Source organism: Grus americana, chromosome 6, assembly GCF_028858705.1.
Source record: "Grus americana isolate bGruAme1 chromosome 6, bGruAme1.mat, whole genome shotgun sequence".
NCBI classification, from domain to species: Eukaryota; Metazoa; Chordata; class Aves; order Gruiformes; family Gruidae; genus Grus; species Grus americana.
Genome location: NC_072857.1, coordinates 35,368,982 through 35,384,527, shown reverse-complemented (window position 1 = coordinate 35,384,527; position 15,546 = coordinate 35,368,982). Strand labels below are relative to the sequence as shown.

Below are 15,546 nucleotides of genomic sequence, written 5' to 3'. Positions count from 1 at the left end.
TGTGAAATACATTTTGTTTCCCACTGGCTTGATTCCAACGACATTCGAAAAGTTAATACCTACTAACTGGTGTAGACTCTTGTTTGGATGCTAAAGCCATTCAGGTTTCAGTGGCAGCATGTTGAGGTTTTACTGCTTGAAAAGAATTCTTATACTGGCAGTTTCAGCAATATTCTCTTTTTGAAGGAGCTACAAAGTGAAAAGAATATTTTAATTTGGCTCTGATAGCAATTATTCTCTCATCTTCTTGCTTCTGATTTCAATGGAGTTTAAAAACATTGGTGGTATTAATAGTTCTTGTGCTTTCTTTAACAAGTCAGAGTCCGTTTATAATAAAGGATAATTTCTGGAAGGTTAAATACACAAAGCTAAACCTTTTTTGAAAAATATCGCTGAGTCGGGACCAGCAAGATCTACTTTTGAAAATCCAGTTAGCAGAGACACACATTCTTGGATGAAATAGAAAGGTGAGACTGATTTTGCACAATCATTTGTGCAGTAGAATTCCCAAAAGATTTAAATATAGGTAGTTCAAGAAACAAATTAGAGCTTGCATGCTCACAGTCATAAACAAAGTGAAGAAAAAGGAGTGCAGTGGTTTGGCAGAGTGATCAGGAACTTCTGTCCACAAATACTCTGTAGTACTTAATGTCTCCATTACTGCCAGCTTACAACAATTCTTCCTCTTCAGTTCCTTGCCAGTTTATCAAGATGTATCTAATCTCACATGTAATTTTTCTCTCCTAGCTGAAATAATGCTTTATGCTTCCAGTTTTCAAAGTAACTGCTAATTAGTAATTTTAATTTTCATCTATGTTCCCCCCTCAACCATAACAAACTATTTTTTCTTCATATCTTTTTCTTTATACATAGAAATTTGTGTTGTGGTTTTCATCGGTATTGTTGAGATACTGATTTCTTTCTTTGAGAAGTGCAGTCTTTCTCAAGTGACCTAGGTGCTGCTGTTCTGCAACTGCTACTTACTTACTATTTTTTTTAAAGGCAAAGATGTTTGTAAGAATTCATTAACAGTCCTTTTTGTCCACATGCCAGCAGTGAGCCAGTTGAAGAGTTCACATCTATGCATGTGCATATATATACAAGCAATTTCCAAAGTCTAAGGTTTGCTTGAGACTTCTTGCATGAGTTTTCCATTAAAACAGAATGAGTTTTGGAAAAGCGCAGAAAACTGTAGCTAAAGATGTAGTATGTTTGAGCAGGATTTTTGTATCACTGGGCCATAATGACTATTTCCTATTACAGAAATTTTCATACGTTGCTGCATTTCTCCACTATTACCTTTGTACTTTTTTTTTTACAAAAATTTAAAACTGCAAAAGAAGCAAGACTGTTTAAGATTGTAATTTCACACAAGCTTGTTCTTTTTCAGTACTCCTAGCTATTTCTTTTGAAGCTAACTTCTGTGAAATACATAAATACCAGTAGAGATTCTCAGCTTGCTCTCTTGTATGGTTGATTCTTTGATTGTGTAGCAACATTAAAGTATTTGGGAAAAGCAGTATTCAAGAAGTGTTCGTGAACTTGTGTTTGTATATGAATCCAAAACATCAAGTAATTTCATTTTCATTAGCGACTACTAGTATCATTTGTATGTGATTGTCCTGGAAGTAACTTAAGTAGTCTGAATAATTAGGCATGATTCTTAAATTTGGCAAGGTGAATGTATGTTGTTGGGGGAAGGAGGAGGAGAGAGTAGCATGTAGTTTGGTGTAAGAGTTGGATATAGGGTGCAGTTTTATGTTGATGGTTCTGATTTTGTTTTACCAGCTGAGTCTTAGGTATACTTAGGAGGATGACCTCTATTTATTTCTCTTCTCTGGTCCTGGAGGTTCAGCACAGATTGGTGTCTATCTGGGGAGTCAGTTGCTATGTGTAGTGGTTTAAGGATTGTCATCAAAGCGTTGTATGCTTGTAAAGGACAGAAGGCACTCAGTCATCCTCAAATATTGGAGATGCCTCAGTGAGGGGTTTTCTATGCAAAGCTGAACAAATGGTGAAAAGCTGAACAAACTGTGAACATGAGATTAGACTTGCCGCATGTTTCAATTACATGGAAGTTAATTGGAGCAGGGACTGGAATCATGTTTTCGCAGTCCCAAGTAGCCGGTATCATCCTGTCTGTGTGCGATGAATGTTTGAGTCTAAACTTGCTGATTGATCACGCTTTTAAAAACATTCTCCTTAGTCCCAACTGTGTTAAAAAATATAGAGGACTCCTGTCCAGGAAAATGGAAGAAATTTAAGTCTTGCTAGCTTGGAAATTCTACTATGTAATAGTCTGTGTCTCAGTAATTTCCACTAAATGACTCTAAGATGGATCACTTATTCAAATCTGAATGTTTCTCCTTAATACACATTATAATGAACACATATATGATCTGTAAAACAGAGATGAGGAGATTAATTTGTCATAAATATTATTTTGGTTCCCGTGCTTTTGTCAGTTTCATATGTGTGCTTTTAACTTCCTGTCATGTCCTTACTGAAATGTTGGGATTATTCGGAATATATTCAGGAGGGCTAAAGAAGATAACCTAAAGGAATGTAACATGATAAAGCCTAATAAACAATATAATCTAGTTTTCAAGATACTCACTCTGAGATTGATCTCATAGAAGTGACAAAATAGATATTGCCAACTTTTCTCAATTTTGAAAACTGTTGCAATCACTTAATAAAGCCCGTCTCATCTGTATAAATACAACTTAATGCTGTCCTTGAGGCTAACCAATTAAGCAAAGATTCTGAATGTGTTAACATTTATGAGAAATCTATTGACTTTAATAGTAAGGGATCGTGTTCAGTATCATAGATTTCAAAAGTCTTTGAAGTGAATGATACTTTTTTAAACTTTTGTTAAATGAATGACACTTTTGTACACCATTGTTTCAGAAACAGGTAATATGTTACTAAATCAGTTATGAGAAAATCAGTTGTTAGAAACTTGTATGGCAGTGATTTTTTTCAACATGTGCCCTTTAGCACTGGAAGGGAAGTGGTCATAGGAATTGGACTGTAAAAGATAAGAAAGCAAGTATATGTACATTCTGCACAGCAGTCTGTGTGCTTAGAATTTTTACAGGGTTCTGGTTCTCCTTTGAGGGAGAGTTGTGGAACAAGGGTCCCCAAATTAATTAAGGTATTAAAGTATGGACTTGAAGTCCTGCAGATAAATAGGTTTAAATGATAATATAATCTATTTTTTCCCCCTTTGACATGATTATAACTTTTTAGCGTGTACCTCTAATTTCCATAAGAGAACAATCTCTGTTAATTTTGTAATGATCTTGTACACTAAAAAAAACCCCAAACCAAACCCAAAAAGCTTTTACAATTAAAAAAACCCCAGACTGACTTCAAAGAGTTACGAAACCGTTTGTAATGTCATAGTTCAGAGCTCTTGGGAAAGGGTGATTATTTCTTTCATTTTGCGTTTATAATGAATTGGAGCAAGCCTGTTGAGCTCCTGGAGAGAGAGCTGCAGCAGAGAAAACACCTAGTGTGTACTTTAAAGTCTGTACAGGAGCAAAGATAATGGAGAGGTGTGTGTGGGGACACGCAGGCACGTTTCTCCTCACACTTCTTTTACTGGTTGTTCCTTGGCACCTACCAAGAAATTTTCTGGTTGCTTCCATCTAAACAGACATCTGGGTTTTTCACTTCCTCTTAATCATCTTTTGAACATCAGTAATCAGCTGTTGAACTTCAATTAAGTTTAACACACATTGAGGAAAGCATGTAGAGTGGTCTTAGGGGAGCTGTTGAGCATGCGTGCACAATGGTATCTCTAATGCACTTTTCAAGCTTGGCCAAATATACTTTGGTAGAGTACTAAAATGATACTTTTTGTTAAACTGTTGTACCCCTACAACAGATCTGCTAAATATGATGAGCTTTTCATTATAAGCAGAACTAAACTAAGTTATTTCTAAAATTGTTGTGCTTTATTTGGAAATTATCTTAAGAATACTTAATGAGTCTTTCCATCTCTGCCTTTTCTGTCAGTGGCACTTTTTACAATGTGATTGTGAAAATGCAATGAATACAATATATATAAAACCTTAAAAAATTCAGAAGGTTAACAAGAATTTGCTATTGTTGGAAACCTGAAGATTTCAAATACAGTTGGTTTTGATCGTGTCGTGTTGTCCACATGCTCCCCTCTCAAGAAAATGCAATGGAGGGTTTGAAAATAATCTGCCAGTAATTAATTAAACAGTTTCTCTAGATTGTCTCTGAAGCAGCTCTCCCAGAGGAGAAAGGATGATGCCAACATAGAAGTAACCAGTGTCAGGACACACCTTTCCTTTTAACTATATATATCCATCCAAGCAAGGATTGTGTGTAAAATTTTTGAGAATTACTCATGCTGCTAGTCAAAAAGCTTAAGAGTCCAGTCTCCCTTCTACGAGAACTATTTTTTTTTTTTAAGAGCTGTACAATGTTTACATGTTCATGGTGGACCCCATCACTGAATCCCACTGCATTGCTGTTAGAACACTAACAAAGCTCCCCAGGCTCTCAATCATCCATCCATCCGAAAGTGGTTGGACAGGCAAAAAAATTGTTTCAGATTCAAGATAGATGATCAAATGGCTAATGGGATGTCAAATACAGACCCCGTTGTCTGCAAGTGAGCAAGATGTTTGCCATCTGTCTGTCTTTTGGAAGCAGATGAAAGTGCCTGAGTTCTTTGAGAGAGAACATGTATAAAGCCCTTCTGCTGACTCGAAGCACCTGACATCTGTAAGTTCTTGTACAGCAGAGAAAAAATTAGGCTGACACGACTGAAATCCTTCACCACGTTTCACTAGACACTGGCACTTGTGGATTTGAGGAAAAAGGAAGCTCCTCTTGTATCCTGTTAAGATCATTCTGTCATAGTGAACAGTGTAAGTGTATCAGTTTTTCTTGCAAAATATCACAAGTTTTGGAAGAAGAGAATATTCCTGTTTTTAAAATTACTCCTCTTGTTTCTACCATATAAACTTTAGTTTGTTCCATGAGTAATGTAATCCACTAATAGATATCAGCATAATCATTGATAAGCATAATACAAAATAATTACAAATAAATATGCTGGAAAAATGCAGTATTTCTTGAATTAAATATCTTTTCTAATGCTTTAAAAGCCAGATCTAGAGAACTGTTTTTGTGAAACAAGTGAATTTTGTATTTCCCTGTTTTTTCTTATGATTGTGCTTTTAGCAACTTGCCTAAGGATTTATTGGTGCTTGCAGCAGTTTTTAACACATTTTCTTCAGAGTTCTACTTTAATAGTGAAATTTATTCTTGTTATATTTCTTGATGTTGATACTTTTTCTTGCTGTGAAACAAAAGTTAGTGGTAACCTTGCCTAACGAGTTGTTTTAGCTGTTGGATGTCGGGGATATCCCCTTGTCACCTGTTACTCATCTGTATTTTCTTTTTTCCTATTGAAAGGAGCAGGTTACTTTTAGGAAATTGGAGAGTAAAAAGCCACTTACCTGAACTTTTTGTAAACTGGTATGAAATGCATGAGTTTCATATAGATTTTCTGGTTCCGGGCCTCTGTTTGATGTTGATATTTATAGCAAAACACTGCTGTCAGCTTGTCCTCAAAGTTGCTGTGAATACTCCTCTAGCTTTGGCAGATCTACTGCATGAGAAGTGCTTTACCTGTGGCCTGAAAGACTTCTTGCTCTGGGGGGAAAACCACTTGTCACAATGGTACTAGGCTTATACTGGTTGAGAGAGGAAAAAATAAGCGCACGTGTGATTCTTCTGTACCTTCCAGTTGGTTTCAGGAGCTTGGGAAGAACAGTTTCAGTTACTTGTCATATGAAAGGAAGGGGAGTACATCATGATATGATGATATTTCTTTGGTTTTGTGTATCACTTATAGTCTCTATTATTTTTTCCTTCATTATGTCACATGTCATATCAGGACAATATATTCATGGTGGTTTGGTCTAACTCGAAAAAAGAATTTTAAAGCTGTTACCATATTCCAAAGTTTCTCACCTTACCTTCAGAAGTAACTTTACAAGGCTAAGTTTCATTGCAAATCAATGAATCACACATTCCTGTGTGCTGCAGTCCTTTTGAAAACAAGGTTTGAGACATTTTGTGCTTCATTCTTTAAGAAATGTTATCCAGTATGAAAGGCTGAGGTCTGAGAGGGGAAGGAGTCCGAATCTTCAGGTCTTCTGAAGCCAAATTTGGCTTTGTATGGAAACTCTGTATGTGTGCTTGAGAGAGAAAGAACAGATTGGACTTTTTTTATTGAACTTTTTTTTAATTATGTAAGGGAATGGATGGGTGCTAGTTGGGGATTTTAGGGAGGTTTTGTTGGAAGAATTATTTGTGGAATGAAAAAGCGGTACACAAAAAAAGGTTCAGCCCAGGTAATTGTTACAGCCCGTGCCATTTGAAGGCACTGGCTGGGGTGGGGAACCCCACATAAATTCTGAGGAATAGCCAATTTTTAAGAGGAAATGAGACAAATGAGACCAGTTACACTGGTGGTTTGTTTCATCCCCTTCCTAAGTACCCCTTCTCTTGGCTTGTCTGAGACAGCTCTAAATTTAGAAAATATATCAAAACACAACATTTCTGAAGGAGCCCGCAGGCATTTAAAGATGTTTGTGTGGAAGCTTCAGTGTTGTTTCAGCAGCCAGGGAGGACTGCAGTTGCTTGTGCTGGAAGCTGGAAGACTGCCACTCTGCTTCCTTTGTTCAGCTTCCTTTGCTGCATAAAGCACAGAAGACGGCAACCAACACTATGGTTAGTGTTTAAAAAGTAATTATGGAGGTGACAGTTTCAACTTCAAGTCTTACCACCCTTGCACTCACCAGTCCAAATGCCTGCAAACACTGCAGACACCAAATCCACTAGTTTCCTTGCACCCCCTGCCATTGTGCAGTTTCCTCCTCACTGTGGGAAGCACCTCACCAGGAAAAGTAAGGGGTTAATGATAGTGAAGACAGAGGGAAAAGGAGATAAAGGTGTTTGCTGTCCCCTGTTACTGTTTAAAGTTTGATATGACGTCTTAAATATTCTACTCCCCATGCCACGTGCCCGTGTCACTGTTCAAACTGACAGTGTCGGGTCTCCCCTCATCCAGGGTGTTCAGCTGTTGTTTATATTGTTATTATTGTTAGTTTAATAAAATTATTTTCTAATCCTTTTTTTTTTGTCCTCGCTGCCCCAAAAGAAATAACCTGATATAACCTAAAAATTCCCTAGTTTATATGTGTTAGAACTCTTGGTATTTTGTCAATTAACCATTTTGGGAAATCATATGCAGGTTTGTATTTCCTAGCAGGGTTTGATTTTTGGACAAAGCTGAAGAAAACTCCTAGGAGTAAGGTGGAGAAACATTCTTTACATAGGTGTGTCTTCCTAAGTGATGAGTAATGAAACGGTTTGGTCCACTTTCCTATTCCCTAATGCCTCTGATTGTTACAACTGCTTTAGCCTTTCTAAACAAGTGGTTTCATAGGAAGGACTCTCCCCTTCTGCACAGGGCTCCCTGTACCATAATGAGATTTTCTGACTTCCTCTTGACTTTATTGCAAGCTTCTAACAGGCTGTTTTGCTACTCAGTTTGTTCCAGTGACTTTGTGTGTCGAGCATTGTCAGAAACAAAATCATATTTTACCAGAAAACCTGTCTAGCATCCATCATCAGAGAACAGCTTGCTTGCTCCTAATAGTTTTGTTTGTTTGTCTGTTGGAATATTATAAACAAAGATAGCAGAGATAAGTCTAACCATAACTTTGCTCTTCTCATCAAAAACTTACCAGTGCTGCTTCGAACAGTCTGATATCACCTTCTTGCCCCAAACCCAGCTAAGGAATTTGAAAGTAGCCTTGTGGTGTTTGGGTTGGTTTTTTTTTAAATAGCAAAATTTTATGAGGCATTTAACCATCTGCTTTTTTCTGCATTTGAGAGGCTGATAAAGTTGTTTATAATAGAGTTTGAGGAAATTTTAAAAGCAGTTGCATGTAGCTAATTTTGTTTCTTTCCCTGTTTAATAACATTTTCTGTGATAAGTGGAAGTACACTGATTAAGTCTTTTAATACTAGTTGTTGCCTAAGCCATTTCTGTATTTTGTTCTGTTGATATTTTGTTGGAATTGAAATTACAAACACACTTTTGGCAAATACTGTCCATTTTTAGGTAAGTAGTCAATAAATTTCAGCTCCTATTAGTGTAGATTAATGGTAATATATCCTTGTCCATGAGGAAAAACCACAAACTTAGTTATGCTGTGTTTTAAACAAAACACTTGAATGGTGATCAGTAGAAATGTGGCCAGCCAACAGCCTCATGAAGTGCGTGCATAGTCTCTGTTTAGGAGATCATCTACTCAGTAAGCCATTTCAAACATGTTACTTAGTAGTCTCTTGGATGATGACAGGAATACACAATTGGGGGGAAAAAAAAAAAAAAAGGAGGGATTCTGAAAAAGGATATGTTGTGATCCCATCATGGAGAACTGAAGTGATGGTCTAGTGTTGAGCAAGACAACTGCCAGAGGTATCTAAGAGGGGAAAGCATACTCTTCTTACTCAGAACTGCTGTCTTCACTGACTGTAATAGTTCATGAAGAGTGTGAAATCCTGAACAAAGTTCTGACATTGCTTATACATCCTAAGCGTATAGAATAGGCTGCCAGTGTTCCCTGTGAAAGTAAACCTCGAAGCTAAACACACTTGTCAGTTGCTTGAAAAGCTGATATCCTAATGTTCTTCGCTGCTTGATACTTCATTTAAACTGAATTTATTGGCATCATTTACACTGTTGAAAGTCCTACTTTGTGCCTTCCCTGCAAGGAGAGCTACTCGCAGATTGGCAAATTTTGGTGAAACTCCCTCACGGGTGAGCTATTACTCATTGGATTACCCCAGTAGCACCGTTGCCCGCTCCAGGGATGCTGCTGAATTAATTCCTAGGACTTTCGAGCCCTTACAAGTGTGCTCTGATTTCACTGACCTCTGTAACTACAGCTTTCTGTATAGCACTGATGATAGTGAAGGTGGCCAGCAGGAATGGCCGTGGATCGTCATATGGCTTCTACAGCATTCCTGTTAAGAGCTACTGTAGTGTACCAAATGCATTGTTTCTTGTCTTTGTATCAAATTAACTAGATGGCAAGTATATCCTACTACCTTTATTTATTTCATTGCATCCTCCCTTCTGAAATACTCAGTAAAATCTGTAAAACAAAAATGATCTGGTACATGTACTTTAAAGAGCAAACATTGGTTGGTTGCACATATAAAGTACTACTCTGTAGTTTAGGTAAACAGGGATTGTTCTTTCATTCGTATGAGATTGTACGGAAAAGAAGTCCTGACATCGGTGATTATTTGAAAATAAAATTGAGGTTGTTTTTAGCCGTAATTGCCCACATGTTCTAATCTGAAAAATATCAACTGTCTACATGGAATTGGGATATAATTGCTTTAATTAGTATTGAATGTAATTATTTGAAAAAGGGGCAAGCACCACACAAGTGTTCACGAGTTGCATAAAATATCATAAATGAATTTGTCATACTCATCTTGATGCTGGCATTTGAAATCCTGGCTTAACTTTGTTTTTACTCAGAGCAATGGTAACGTTCTAGCTAATTTCAGAGATAATCCAGTACTAAGTGCTTTGATTTTCTCCCCCCCCCCTTCCTCCTTTGACTGGACTACTGGGAGAGCAGAGAAAGAGGAAGGGCACTGGTGAAAGATCTGAACAGAATGGAAAGAAGTGGTGGGGATATCTTTATGGTTGAAAAAAAAAAAATTCTGTATATTACAAAATGGGTTGGTGGTTTTTTTTGTCTGCAAAATGGTGGTAAAGAATAAAATTCTAAAATAATGTTATGAATAAAAAATTAAGAGTCTAAGAGTGGTTTTCAGTGAAGAAAATACAGAATTTACTGTACAGTCTGATGTAATCAGAGCAATGAGGTAGTTGATAGAAGGCAATTTTTTCAGTATTGAATCCCTGGATGAAGAGGAGTCTTTATATTGTGATGTTATTCCCCCCCCCCCCCCCCAATGTCAAGCCCATGTGAAGATGAAAGCATAGCTTGAAATAATCTGACAGTCTAAATGACACAAAACAGGGCAGTGCAAATGTGAACTGAATGTTTTTATGGAGTCCTGTACTCAGCATTCATTTTAAAGCTTTATTTCCAACCTATTTGTGTGTAATATTTGTCTTTGTGTATACGTATAATACCATCTGCTCTGTGTCTCCGAAATCTCAGTGAGGAGACTTTTACAGAAAGCTTTAAAATGTCTCTCTGTGTTAAGCATCACTGGGCATTTGAACATAAATGTCAATTCTGCAATTTCTTCCTCAACAAAGCACATCTCCCTTTTATTTCTCTGAATTATTTCGGAATCCTTAAAATCTTTTACATAGTCTAATATGAAAATAATGAGCTAACTTCAGATATCATAATGGGCTTTCCTGTTTTCTTATGTATGTTGCTCTGCAGGTTAAAGTGGGGGAAAAAAAAACCAAACCGAGAAACACTGTTGCCTGGATAGATTTTTCAACATGAATCGTGCTTTTAGCAGAAAGAAAGGTAAGTGATTTAGCTTATGTTCCATGGGAGACATAAATAACCTGTATAAATTCTTTAGAATATCAGGAATTATATGAGGAAGTACTTATGAATAATTGCATCTCATTAACTAGGTAGAAATGGGCAGCCTTCTATAAGATGTACAGAGCAAAGCATTCTTGATTGATAGTTATAGAGCTTTCTGGACTCTAAGGCTTATGTTAAATGTCATAATATTTTCTCTACTGGGGGGGTGTGTGTGTGTGTGTGTATATATATATATATATATATGAAATACACTTTTTTCTGTGTACACCAAAGGATGTGCTGGAGGGTTTTAGAACTTCTAAAGAGATAGTGACTTGTATTTATTATCTATATTCATTGGGTTGTTATTCTTGGAAAAGCTATTTTAGAAAACCATATTTAATATACTTGAAATATCTCATGCAGCAGAATATCTCTTAAATCTAAGAAGCTATTCTGAATTTGTAGCAATCTGAAATGGTATGCTTTCCAAAAGAATATCAAATCACTAAATATTCAGAGTTATGTACGTTGCTCTTCTGGCTTGCTTATTATTTTTTCACGGTCTGTTTATGATTAAACATAAGTTTTAGATGGCGCATTAGAGATGCAGCTTTTTTACTGACAGCTTTGTTGCTATTTTCCCCATTTGTAATGTAGAAAATACTCAGTAGGTCTAATTTCTTTATTTTTTTAATGTTTTCTTCTGAAGATTCTCAAGTGTGACAAACACTGAACCAAAGCCCCTGCTTTAATACCTAGGTGTAAACTCAATTGGAGTAAGCGTATATGTTTTGTTTATGTAACAGGAATTCCTGCTTTGGTATCAATATCAAATTGATAATTGATAATATCAAATTGATAATTGAGATCTGCTGTACCTTGTACCAACACGAAGTGATAGCATCACTGCATCCCTCCGTGTCTAGTACATTTATTTGTTAAAGCCAGATAAATCGGCATAATGTAAGTAGTCCAGAACATCAGCAGACATAGCTTGATCGCAAAAGGAAGGTACGCTTATTCACAAAGGCTACAAAACCCGATGAAAGATCGTTTGATAACCAGTAGCACGATAGATGCTGAAGAAATAAGCTTAAATCCATAGCCCACAGTGATCTTAAGTGTTGATGTATTTTTTTGTGCAGATATTTGTAACACCTCTGTCAAGAGATCTGTACTTACCCTCTGCTTGATAGTTTTGCCTAGCTTCTTCCAAATAATTTGAGACCATTTCAATATTCTTTAATTGTGGTTTGATTTATTACAGCTGGGGAAGAAGCTTGGGTTTCATAGGTTTTGTTTTGTCTAGGTGACCATATAATTTTTTTCCTTTTTTTCTCATGACTTCTGATACTATTTGAAACTCAACCAGCTGTGTTTCAGAAACAGACCAGTTGTGTTTTATGGGATATCTTCCTCGGTGTTTTCATTTGTACCCAGTGCTCTAAAATGTTCTATCACTAATTCTCATTGCCCTTACCAGTGTCTGCATCTTGCCTTTATAGTCACATTATGAAGCTGTATCCTCAGGTATCTGGGATCATTGGAGGGGTCTGGATTCATTCCTTTCTGTTTTCACTATTTCTTCCTAAGAAAACTCTTACTGACCTCACTTGAATTCTTGGAATTTCATTGTATTCAGGGGCATTTGCTGTGTTGTTCAGTTGATTTTGTGTGCTATTCTTTTTATCCCAACAAGAAAAAAGTATCATAAAAGAAGCTGTCAGGCACAGTGAAGTGCTATTATTGTGGATTCTTAACAATGATTCAGAACTTGAGCAACCAGAAGAACTAAATACTGTCATCCATTTATTTTACTCCTAGTAATGCACAATACATTTCCATTCTTGTATCCTAGGAGAAACACAAATTTCAGTTAAGCAATTGTCAAGAATATGTGAAAATTACATATTTTTCGTGCCAATTGAAGTTCAGAAACACTTGGCTGTATCAGCATTCATGTCTAATAACAGCATTTAAGAACAAGTTCAAAAGGTTCAACTGCTGAACCTCCTTTATTGTATTTCCTGATTTTACTCCTCGACCTCAGAGATACAATTTCCATGCCTGTGTTTGGTGGGGTTGTTTGTGGATTTCTTCTGTTCACAAGAGTGTGGATATTTTGAGGAGTTAACCGCATGAGTGCTGTGACTTCCCTAGCAGTTCTCTCTAAATCCAAACTAGTCTCCTGGTGGATGTGCTGGTAGGGTTTGTGCTAGTAACAAGTTTACATCAGTCTGTTACCTTGGAGCTGCATAAACAAATATGTAGGACTTTGAGGGGAATTTAAGCAGATCTAAGTGGTACTTTCACAATAGCCAAAGATTATTGGAATTGTGCAGATTTGTAGAATAAGTGTTCCCTAATCCTCATTGTCACAGTCACTCTAAACTAGTTTTTTAATATGATGCACATAGACAAAGTAGTAGTTGGTGCCATAGCTCCTTATCTTCTTGAACCAAGTAAGCTGGTGACTAGAATAACTCAGACTGTGCTGTACTCATGGAAAAGCTCAGTTTGTGCTCCACCACCTGATTCAAACAGCAGAAATTTCCTTCTAAGTGTTCAGAAAATTATTTCAACGTTGACACATGTTGATAGATAAAGCAAGAAGACAAGCACTAAAGTCAAAGTTTCTTGCTTTCCCCCCCTCCCCATTGGAAGCTGAATAGCAAGCTGGACTTTCACAAAAGAGTTACAAAGTAAATGTGAGTTGCTAGGAGAAAAAAAGAAGGGGAGCTCTTTTTTCTATTAGCCCTGATTCTTTAAAGACAAAGAGCTTCACAAAGATGTGATGTGCGATGTGTTTATGCATATCGAGACAGTCTGTGTTATGGGAAAAGCAGGTTTGTCCTAAATCAGAGCAATGCTCTTCAGAGCACAGGCTCCCATTTTCAATATTACCAGCACTTCATTTTGCAGCAGAATTTTGTACTACATGTATGATATCTGGAGCAAGTACTCAGTGTAAGTTTATTTTTTGAGGGCCATGGTTTGGGCATGAAACAGCCACTTCAACTGACAAGGTGTGCTGAGTGCGCTGCCCTTAAAACCAACTGGTACGGTCATTGCCCATCTGATGCCCTGAGATTTAGTGCAAACAACAACTTCTAACCTGGATAGTTTACGTTTGTGTTTTAATAGTAATTATTTTTATTTGTCTGATAGTCATTTTAGTTGAAGGCTTAATTGATATGCTTAAATCTCAAATTGAATAAAATCAAGCTGTTCATCTTTCATCCTAATAACGACAATGAAAAATGTAAGAAAATGTGAAGTTTAAAAAAAAAATCAGCTAGTTTCAGGAAGTACTTACACAAGTAATTATAAATAAAGGGAATGGTTTAGCAGTCCCAGTGGTAATATCTATTCTCAATAGTTAGACATGAGCTTGTATAACAGGGAAACAAACTTTATGAAATAATATTGTCCAAAAAAAGTTAATTTCTGGTTTAAAGCTGATACCAGTACCTGCTGAAGTTGCATCTTTTAATATGAAAAAACTTAGTACCTGTTCAAAGTAAAATAGCCTTTCTCTTGACTTCAGTACAGATTGGTTGGACTACCACTTACATGTGTTATGAAGAAAGTTCTTTGTTGCAGAAATATTATGACTGTACAAACTGTACAAAAACATATATTCTGTTTTCCATTGATCAATGAGTGCAGTATACTCTACTGAAGTAGTTTTTATAGATTATCTTTAAGTATTGCTTTCCTTCTCCCACAGAAACAAACTGAAGAACAATGTTATGTATGTTCTTGCTGCTTTGTTATTATGACAAAGATTGTGAAAACATTTATGTATCTATCACAGTATCAGGAGCTTGCTTTTTTATGTGATCCAGGTTTGGGTCATGGTTTCTGAAGAGTTCTCTTAATTTTTCCTTTCAAGTCAGGTGTGGTAGCATGCTTACTTTGAAATGTGGTAGTGTGAAAAGTCTGTAGTGCAGATCGAAGTCTGTCCGTCTTGAAATATGGTTGCATCTTGGTAAAGTCAATGTCTCTCAAGTAGCTTAGGGATATTAATGTAATTCTCCTGTAAGAGGTCTTTGTAAATGCTATATTTTCATGTAAATTTTCCTCATTATTAGTTGTCGTGGTTTAACTCCAGTGGGTAACTGAGCACCACGCTCACTCAGAGGAGAATGGAAAAAAAAAACTTGTGGGTTGAGATAAAGACAGTTTAATAGGATAACAAAGGAAGAGAATAATAGTAATTATAATAATGATAATAAAACAAGTGATGCAAAATGGAATTGCTCAACACATGCAAAAGGAAAAGAAAACCAACGTGATGCCCAGCCTGTTTCTGAGCAACGATCCTGCCTCCCGGCTGGCTGCCCCAGTTACATATGGAGCATGATGTTCTCTGGCAGGGAATATCCCCTTGGCCAGTCGGGGTCAGCTGTCCTGGCTGTGCTCTCCAGCTTCTTGTGCACCTGGCTGGGCATGAGAGGCTGAAAAGTCCTTGACTTAGTGTAGGCACCACAACTACCCAGCGACAACTCAAAACATCAGTGTGTTATCAACGTTATTGTCATCCTAAATCAAAACCGCAGCACTGTACCAGCAAGTAGCCAGAAAATTAACTCAGCAAGAAAATTAACTCAGTCTCAGCTGAAACCAGGACATTAGTGTATTGGTATCTAAACTGAATTACCTATTTGTCCTTAATATATATATATGATTGTGTGTACAGGTAATGTGTGTCTGCAAAACAGAAAGCATTAACTATGGGGTGTTTGGTTTGGTTATTCTTTTAGTGACTGGAGGTGCCTCTCCCAAATGAATTTGGCACATTTTACAAACAAAGCTGTTAGTATAATAACTGGTGCGTATAAGTAAACAAAAATTTACTAGTATTTGTTGGCTTTTGCCTCATCAGAAATGTGAAAGAAACCTACTGTTCCTCCTAGACAGAGGCATTTCTAAATAT

The 15,546-nt window shown here is 36.7% G+C and overlaps 1 protein-coding gene across 9 annotated transcripts in view; it reads left to right on the top strand.

Annotated features, from left to right (window-relative positions):
- The window catches only part of GULP1 (GULP PTB domain containing engulfment adaptor 1), a 159,251-nt gene that overhangs the window by 66,988 nt on the left and 76,717 nt on the right, over nt 1–15,546 (top strand). For all 9 annotated transcript variants that reach the window (XM_054830298.1, XM_054830290.1, XM_054830297.1 and 6 more), the window contains one exon: nt 10,509–10,598. In XM_054830298.1, coding sequence (XP_054686273.1) covers nt 10,571–10,598 — 28 coding nt within the window. In that variant the 5' untranslated portion in view covers nt 10,509–10,570. The remainder of the gene's footprint in view (nt 1–10,508; nt 10,599–15,546) is intronic.